Source organism: Engraulis encrasicolus, chromosome 15 (genome assembly GCF_034702125.1).
Source record: "Engraulis encrasicolus isolate BLACKSEA-1 chromosome 15, IST_EnEncr_1.0, whole genome shotgun sequence".
Taxonomy (NCBI): Eukaryota; Metazoa; Chordata; class Actinopteri; order Clupeiformes; family Engraulidae; genus Engraulis; species Engraulis encrasicolus.
In genome coordinates, this window is record NC_085871.1 from 17,934,810 (window position 1) to 17,944,757 (window position 9,948).

Below are 9,948 nucleotides of genomic sequence, written 5' to 3' on the forward strand. Positions count from 1 at the left end.
CAGGGGGTAGGGGGAGGGTGGGGTACTAGGGTCTATGTTTTAGCAGGTTGGGGTGGTGAGGGAGGGGTGAAGTTAAAGGATTAACATCTGTATTTCCTGTTACACAAATATTAAATATTACATAAACCCAGCTTGTGGTATATAAATACCGGTATATATATTTCTTTACCTTCTGAAAGTTTCCAGGTGAAAGAACAAAGCAATCGGTATTTGGACTATTCATTGGATTTCCACACCATTCAAAGGATGCAACTTTTATCTTCCCAAAACAGAGCAAAAAAACCCCAAAAAATGTCCAGAGATCCCATGATTGAATGTTTTGTCGTTTTTATTATTAAAGCCATTAAAATTTAACCATGCCCAATATGTTTACATCTGAAGCAAAGTTTACAGTGATGTCCTAAAAGATGGTGCCGAGGCATTGACCATGAGAGTATGTGCTTTTTCCACATGGTGGGCGCCGAGGGGGTTGAAGACACAAAGGTGGGGTCATGGGAAAGGGGGGGGGGGGGGAATTGCAGCAAAGGAAGAACCGGAGAATGACATTGTTCCAAGTCTGTGTAATAATATGGTAGGTGATAAAATGAGATGAGTTGGGAGGGGAGGGATATGTGACCCTGTGATGGGGGGTAAGCGTAGCATGTTAAGAACAAAATTTTGTGGTGGAAAAAACAAAGAGAGGATTATATTTTTCCAGCTGTATGAATTTGTAGTAAAATGGTGAGAGGTAAAATGGGAATGGTAGACAACACTGAGATGGGGGCAAGACATGTTAAAAACCAAGTGGTGTGTAGGCAGTGATGGGCAGCCTGAATTCAAAAGCAACAATCCAGTGCCACATACTCCAAAACAACATTGGACCGGTAAAACATTTGTCATTTGGAGTACGTGGCAGTGAACTGTGGCTTCTGAATCTAGGTTGCCCATCACATAGGTGCGAAGGGAGAACCTAAGTGTATGACATATCCAGACATGATGAGTTAGTTAAGTAAGGCTAGTAGACAGTGGCGGGTCGGGGTCAGGCGGACATGTTAAAACCAAGTGGTGCAGTGGAGGAAGAACCAGAATGAATGACGTGTGTCCAGGAAAGTGTACAGTAATAACAGACCATGGAGGCGCCATTTCCATCAAGCAGGTTTAGTCATTTACAGTAAAACCTGGGTATGTTAACACAGCAAATACTGGTTAATCTGCCAATGTAAATTGGGACCCCACAGCTTTTTTGTTTTTGTTTCTAAATTTAACTAGAGAATGGCACCATAGGCCCCTACTAATAGATTTACATCTCACTCCCAAGTTAAAATGTCTGGGTCAGTCCCGGAACCATCTTCCTTGGAAATACAATACAAATGCATGATGTCTTGACAAATCCTGAGCAAGTTCAAATCAACACAACAGTTGAGCTTCAATTCAGAAAATGACACCTAAAAGTAGAAAAGCAGTATGGCTTTATTTTAAGTGAATAAAAGGAGCAATTGGAAGTTTTCCACTTGGACTTTGCTCCAGGTTTTGTCACTACACCATGTACTAGTATTTGAGTTTCAGGCCCAAGGTGTTGTTATAACATAACATGACAGTGGAAAGATGCATGTTGTTGGATAGACTGCAAGATATTATGACCCTCTTTACTCCCAAAGGTAGTGTGCCTCCGTTACCCCTTGATGCGAACTTGATTTTGTAACTCTGGAGAGAACTGTTAGAATTTGCGGAAGAAAAACAAAACAAAACATTTGTTCTTGTTCACCATTTTGCTCGCTTCTTCTTGCTTTACAATTTGTACATCCAGTGGTTTAACAAACCCAGCAATATGACGTAAAAAAAGGAAAACAAAAAACAATAAGAAAATGCTTGTTTTGACGTTTTATGGACAAGTATGGAACATTCAAATATATTACAACTTCTTGTCACAGGGTTCTTGTGACGAAAGGGCATCTGCCACCACTATTGGCTGGATGACACCTTGCACTGAAACATACACTGGACGTCCAAAAACATGGAAGAGAGAATGGAAAACAGAAACGAAACAAAAACATACTTGCAATACTGAACATTCACTATTTACAGACACAGGTCTTGCTGGGTTGTTGCGGTGATGGGGGGGGTTGAGATGGCATGGAGCGTTTTCGGCGTAAAGGCAGCCTCGATGTCCAAGCATCTCACATGCAAGTGAAGAAGTTCTCGATTTTTTTTGTTGATTTTTTTTTTCTTTTTTTTTCCGTTTCGCAGGTTAAAATGCCTATAGACAGCAGTGTCGGACATCACTAAAAGCTACAGTCATACACTTATAAGATTATAAGTTGATTTTTGTTAGTTTTTTCATTTCAGTTTTTGGTAGAGTGAAATCATATAAAAAAACAAAAAAACAAAAAAGGAGCAGCAACTAACACTGAAAAAAAGAGAAAACAAATGAAAAAAAAAAGTCACTCACAGAAAAGAGAGCGAGAGAGAGAGAGAGAGAGCGAGAGGAGAAAAGAGTAGTGACTATATCATTGTCTATGTACAGATGCACATTCGTCATTTCATAGTTCTCTTGGTTGGCTGAAGCCAAGTCTTCTGGCCAGGAGGAAAGGAGGGAGAGAGGGAAGGAGTGGCCGCTGAGGACTCCTGGGAGGCCAATGGAACAAGAAAAGAAGGGCGAGGGGAGGGGGAAAAGGGTGATCACGGGTCACTTTTTCTCGATTAAGAGGAACCTCCAGCTAAAAGACACGCATTCTCACAAACACACACATATAGAACCTTACCCCTGCAGTCAGCATACGCAGTAAATCCATCCTTCTCTGTAAACATGGTAGCATTTTCTCGGAAGCAGGTGGGAAGGAAAACGGGAAAAAATAACGGGAAAGGTCCTCGCCAGTAACCGCTAAGTAAGCCAGAGGTGATCAGTGCATTGTCTTAGGCAGACAAACGGAAAGAGGAAAACAAAAAAACTGAAACCATTGAAAAAAAATATGTCAAAACATATCATCCAACAAAAGAAAAAGTAACTGAGTAAAACCTTTGAAGTCTGTCCGAAGGTGGGGTGGGGTTTAGGCGGGAAGCGGTAGTGAAAAATGGAATGGACCCTGTAAACAACCATCTGTAAGGAAATTCCGTTCCGAGACCACCGTTGAAATGCAGAAAAGAAAAAACCTGTCTCAACCCATCTGTACACGGGGCCGGGAGAACTGCTTATGTCTATAATTCCTAAAAACTAAGCATATATTAATAAATATTAACTGTACAATATGTGTATTTGTATTTTTAGTTACACTGCGAAAGGGCCCAAGGAGTACATAATAATTATCCATAGAACTACACAGTCCTTAGTCCATAGCATAAAAAGGACACCAAAAAGAAGAAAAAAAAAAGTCTTAAAAATGACATCCTGGTAAAAGCACCGAACAGTACCATGAACAAAAAAAAATCCTTTCCACATCATTCTCTATAAATAGTTACGTTTTTCTTAAAAAATAAATATGCTTGCATCACATTTTTTTCAGAGCAGAAGGTTGGCTGCCATTCTAAAGCGCTCATAGAGGGGGACCTCACCCAGCGCCTTTGTAGCTAATACAAAAAAAAAAAAACAGTCCGTAAGAAGTCAGCCCAGACCCCCCCCCCCCCCAAAAAAAAAAAAAAAAAAAAACGACAAACAACGCTTGATTCACTACACTATAGAGGACAAGAGGGAGGGGTGGTGGTGGTGGTGGAGAAAGGCCTGGTACATGTCATGTAGGTAGGGGGCTGGAGCACTAGATCAAAAAGGTACTGATCGTTAGAATCTCCCCTCATCAGTGATGCAGGAATAATAAAAAAATATCCACCTGGTGAGGCCATATCAATGGAGCCCATTTCAGGGGACCAATTATCAAATTTCAGCCCACCGTTATTCTCGAGGGAGATCTCACAGAAGGACAAATGTCTGACAGACCGCCAAACGTTTCATTTCAAAACAAACCAGTCAAAAGTATAACGAAATAAACAACAAATAGAACTCTGTCAGGGCCAAACAAAATGGAAATAAAGGACAAAAATGAAATAATGGATTAACGAAAGACAAACATAAAAAAACACACAAACTTAATTGTTTTCATCATAACCTGGTGGAGAGTGAAAGTAAAAAACAAACAAACAAACAAACAAAACCCATTACACAGTAAAAATCCCTTTTCTATTTCACCTCTCTTCTTGCTCTCCTTCACTCAGCGTTCTCCTCTTCCTCCACCCCTTTTCGCTCTTGGCTTTGGCCCTGCGATGGACAACCAGTTCTGGGCTTGGTGGTGGAGAGGGAGAGGGCTTCCATGGAAGCAAACAAGACTTCGGTTGGGGGAGTGGGGTGGGCTTGGGTTGGTGGGGGCGGATGAGACAGCTGGATACTCATGGGTGGGTGTGTGTGTGTGTGTGTGTGTGTGTGTGTGTGTGTGTGTGTGTGAGTGTGTGTGTGTGTGAGTGTGTGTGTGTGTGTGTGTGTGTGAGGGAGAGTAGGGCCATCCGGAAGGAGAGGAGTGACTATGGACAGCTGAAGGTGTGTGGGGATGGGGGGTCCCTCTCTTCAAAGACTCTGGTGGTTGAGGGTTGTTCTATTGCCACAAAAACACACACTTTTGCCAAGGATGAGGACAGCTGAATGAAGCTTGGATGAAGCTGTGGTGCCATGGATGTAACACGAAGACAACAAAACGTGAAATAGAACAGAACAATACTGCATTAATTAATAAAAAAAGAAGAGAAGAGAGAGAATGACATGAGTCGTGGTGTGGCGGTTCCTGTCGAGCTGATTAACTTCTACTGCAGTGAACAGAGATGATCCAACCTTCTGCTTTCCAAACTTCTTCTGGCTCCCCCCGCCATGGCGTACATACACACAACCATTGTGTTTCGAAATACAGACGGACACACACAGTCTCTGAGCACCCCTTTCTTAGTAGATACAGCCTTGTCCCGATATGCTTGTTGGAGGACAACATAGGGGGTGCAAAAGAAACAGGAGGGGTGAATGGGGACAGTCTCACTGAAGCAAAGGAAAACAAAAAACATACAACATAACGAATCCTCCCTCCTTCCAGCAGTCCCACATTCTCCCTCCAATGTCCACACACACACACACGTCCAGCTGCGCGTATATCCTGTATTCCTTCCTTTCCTTCTTCATCCCTCTCTTTCTCTCTTTCCACTCCTTCGTTCGTTCGTTCGCCACCCCTCTTTGTGTCTCTCCCTCCGCAGTAATCAATGGATCCACCAGTCAGTCAGTCCCTCAGATCAGACGAGCTGGTACCCTGAGCCGGAGGTCTGGTCGTAGTCTATTGTGTACTGCGTGGTCCAGTCGGCCACCTTGGGCCTCAGCAGGCCGCAGCAGCGCACCTCAAAGAAGTCTATCAGGTTACGCATGCAGCCGTGGCTGTGGACGGACGGAGAGATACAGATAGAGACATAAAGATAAAGGAAGAGAGAGATGGAGAGATGGAGAGACAGAGATGAAGTTGTCAGGCCAGGTGGTCTTCTGAAGTCAGGAAGTAAAACCTCTCGTATTTATCAACAGGAAGGACACTATTAAGTGTGTAATAAAACGCTATACCTCAGGGTTAGGCTGATGGTTGGAATTACGTTTAGAGACCGTTAAATTACAGCCAGGTGTAAAACATCTTAATACATTTCACTACATCTCTCCGTACTGGAGATGTGCAAACTGGCTCTGCAGGACCTGGGCATAGTGCTGCACCAAAGACGATTTTCAGATGAGAGATTCATAGCGCCAATATGACACACATCTCCCGCCTTTCTGGCAACAACAGCCAATTGCCTTTTACAGTGTTACTTTCATATACACGGTCAATCGTAGACAGCCTATATAATCTGGTTTTCATTGCGATTCGAACCATATGGTTTGTGTATCACTCAGTTACAGCGTTTCCAGATTGGGCGGTTTCCCGCCCAATGTAGTAAATACATTTGACATTCTTTGTCTGATTATTCACAAAAAAGGCCCCCAAGTTGAGGGACTTGTAGAAAATGACTTTGACTGCACTTACTTGAAGGGGCTCTCGATAGACGTGGCCGTGACTTTAAAGTGCTTGTATCTTCTGGCGTTCATCCTCTCGTTTGTAGTGATCCCGAGAATGGCAATCTTGACAAGAACAGGACAGAGGGACAGACAGGTCAAAGAAAAATGAACATATGTGTCACAGGTGCCAATGATGTTATTTCAGGGATTCCTTTCACTGGGTAGAGCTGGATTGTAAGGTGAACAGGTGCAGAAAATGTTGATCAAAAAAGATCAGCAAATCAAGCATCAACTCAGTATCAAGCACCACAATAGAAATAAGCACAATCAAGCTTTTTGTGCCATCCTTTAGATATGTGTATAAGGTACATAAACAACATTTTATTTTATTTGAACCTTGTGCTGACTCAATAAGCAATATCAAATCAAAATCAACTGGAATGTGTCAAAAACTGGGGGAACATTGACAGATATGCAGGCATGCAAACTGGTCAGGGGTGAAAAAGGTGACAAGAGTGCGGCGCGGCGGGGCGGGGCGGCACGGCACGGCTTAGTGCAGTGCACACACGCGCAGGCAGGTGCATGTGTGTGGTGCGCAGTGGATGGTCTTGTCAGTCTCAACAGTCTCAAACTAGGGGGGAGAAGATTTAGCTAAAGAAATGTCCTTAAATTGTGAATTTTGAGCATACTCTAGCGGCCAAGGGACAGTGAATGAGAACTGCCAACCAACTTTGTTACTCCATGATTTAGCTGTAATGTGTGATGGGGGGTTGGGTGGGTGGGTAGATAGATAGGCTAGAATAGGTTTTTAAATTACATCATGATAGAGCAGTGGTTCTCATCGTAAGTTTCCCCAACAACTGACCAAATCAAAACCCTTAGTAGGCCTATTGAAAAATAAAATTAACTAATGCCCCTAAATGGCAACTAAGAACCCCCTCCTCTCAGCAGTCTCCTTCTCAACACCCCCTCAACACTTGCTTGGTTGTGATCTCATTTGCATATTTAATCATCAAAACTTCCAATACAAAAAAAACAAACACTTTGTCACAGTTTGAATTAGCTACTGAAATGTTACTCAAACAGCTCAAATTTTAGACCATTCACCTAGTATCTGTTATCTCCCTGTGGAAAATGAGTAGGGACGGGAGGAAAGCTCCAACTTTGACCTTGAAAAAAAAGTATGTTCCACTAAATATAAATCGGTATATTTTTAATAGGTCATGATTTACTAGGGATTACACTTGGAATGATTATGCCTACTGTTGTAATTTGTCCCGTGTCAAAGGCTAGACGGACTGGCCTAGGCTTCTCTCTCCCCCTCTCCCTCTCTTGCGCATTAGAAACGGCCTGCAGTGATGCACGATGTTGGTTACCTCGCGCAGGCTACATGCGCTTCTTCACCTGGTTTATTACCTGGTAGCTACTTTAGCCTTTCCCCACAGCCCACTCAGTCATTAAAACTCTACTGCCGGTTGGATTCACTCGCGCAAAAATCAGATGTCAATTGCATTGCCTATAATTCGTATCGCCTACCGGTAGCTAAACAATACAGCAAACAGAAAATGAAATATTCTACTGTTGACGTGCATGGACATGTCAAACAATTAACCGAAGCAGCATAAGAGGAACACGCGGCGTGTAACCAAGCTTCCATTAACGGAGCTCTTTTGAGAAGAAATACTTTTTCACGAAGGCAGGGAAGCTGCTGAGTCAAATTATCAGGAAAAACAACTAAACCAACTGTCGCTGTTACATCCACTCACTTCTCATCGAAACGCTAGCGTCCTGTTTATTGTTGTCATACAAGAAAAGGCCTGCAGAATCATGATCTTAAATAGAAATTGTGCATAACTTTACGCCGAAATGAATATTAGAGCAGTTAAGCCATTTGATCATGAGAGGTGTGGGGTACCTGTTCGATAACCATGCAGTCTTCCACATTTAAGTCCAAAGACGACACATTTCAGCATTTGGGTAGGAGGAAATAGTCGGACACAACTCACTCACACCTCTCTGGGAAACGTTATCTGTGACAGATCGTCTGGACATTTTCATATTGATTGAGAAAGTAATTCTCGCCAGTCCAGCCGACTGAAGAGACTCCGGTTTACCGCTGTTTTCCAAAGTATGAAGGGCGGGACTTAGATTGAGCTCGTTCTTGTTATTGGCTCTGCCGACACATACAAATACTGTGATTGGTCAAACGTCGTTGTCGGTTGTAGCATCTCTCCTGTCATTACAGAGTGACATTTTCTGCGGTAGGCCTACACTTTTCTCCTCGCTCGAGCTCGAGCCCCCCCCCCCACCCCCCCCCCCCCCCCCCCCCCCCCCCCCTAACATTTTCTCCTCGGATCTGCACGATTCACAGAAATGACCCATTTTTATTTCAAAACGGCGAATTTCGCCGAAAGGTGGCAAGTTTGCATGCCTGGATATGGCTGAATATAAGCACAAAGGTATGGTGTTGTTGTTAGGCACAATGGCAATGATGTATGTTTTGATGTAGATTTGCTCTGTGTGTGTGTGTGTGTGTGTGTGTGTGTGTGTGTGTGTGTGTGTGTGTGTGTGTGTGTGTGTGTGTGTGTGTGTGTGTGTGTGCGCATGTGAGTGTGCGCGTGTGATTGCGTGCGTGCACATAACTGACCTGGTACAGCTGGCACATGATGAGCACGGCCACCCACATGAAGTGGAAGATGCTGTTGAGGAACATCCAGAACATCCAGGGGGAGCAGGAGGCGATCTGCGTCAGGTACATCCAGAAGCCGTCCTTCGCATAGTTGGTCGCACAGTGGATTCGCCAGTCTGGAAAAACAATATTAAGTGGAGGAAAAAGCACATTAATTCATTTAAAAAGATACATTTTTAAAATTGTGGGGTGTATCGAACCGTAGGTAAAAAAATCATGACAAAAATCGAATCGTGAGTCGAGTGTATCGTGACAGCCCTACTACTGTTGTATTTGAATGTTACAAGTTACAAGTTTATTTACTGAAAAGGTTGACTGAGCGCTCTTGTTCTCCAACTTAGTAAACTCCAAACTGTGGGTGCTCTTGAAGTAAGAAGACTAAAGTTTCATTTTGGTTTTATCTCTGTAACAATGCCCATGGATTAATAAAGGGTTTTTATACTAAGGACAATCCTTTTCGGTCTGTGGAGTTGCCTGAAGTCGGCCCTAGTGCCAACACGCTCTTACAAGTTTATTTATTTAAAAAGGGACACCATATATTACCAGCGTTTAAACAAAAATGATAAATACACAACACTATAGCCATGAAGCTAATTTCCATGTTTTGTCCCTTGACAGGTTTGATGTTCCTTAAAAAAGACAAGGTTAAAACAAAACTAAAAATACACAGTTATAGTACACAGTTGTAAAATTATAGAGTCAAAGATATTTCACACATTTAAAAAATAAATAATACAAAATACAATTACAAGACACAATACCCAAATAAGTTAAAGAAAAGCTGCCAGTACTAGTAGCCTAACTATGTGAGATTATGTTGACAGCATTGACAATCCAGTAACCACAATTTTAATTGTTTGCTGAATGAGTTTACTGTTGGCAGTTCTCCAATTATACTGGGAATTGTGTTCCAGGTGTGAGAGACTCTGTAAGACTACACAACATGACACTGTCATGACTACACAACTGTAACGGTTCATTCAGCTGTTGAACAGTGTCCTGGATGACCTGAATGGCAATAAACATATTAAATGGAGAATTCATGGGATGGACAATAATTTGTTTGACAAACTACACATTTTTGACTAGTCCCATTTTCCCCTATAAACTTCTCAAATGTTTACATAAGTGGTGACCGTCAGTGCTGGCGTAAGGTTGGCTGGCTGATGTGTGCGTGTGTATGTACAGTGGTGGGCCGTTATCGGCGTTAACGTGCTGCGACAATGTGAGACTCTTATCGCGCGATAAAGAAAATATCGCACGTTAATCTATACTCAAAATA

At 42.7% G+C, this 9,948-nt stretch overlaps 1 protein-coding gene across 1 annotated transcript in view; it reads right to left on the reverse strand.

Annotated features, from left to right (window-relative positions):
• Window positions 1-4,640: 4,640 nt before the first annotated feature.
• Window positions 4,641-9,948, reverse strand: part of zdhhc17 (zinc finger DHHC-type palmitoyltransferase 17) — a 58,095-nt gene continuing 52,787 nt past the window's right edge. Inside the window, exons 15-17 of the mRNA XM_063217158.1 lie at window positions 8,625-8,782; window positions 6,006-6,100; window positions 4,641-5,374 (exon numbers count right to left, since the gene is read on the reverse strand). Coding sequence (XP_063073228.1) covers window positions 5,236-5,374; window positions 6,006-6,100; window positions 8,625-8,782 — 392 coding nt within the window. The 3' untranslated portion in view covers window positions 4,641-5,235. The remainder of the gene's footprint in view (window positions 5,375-6,005; window positions 6,101-8,624; window positions 8,783-9,948) is intronic.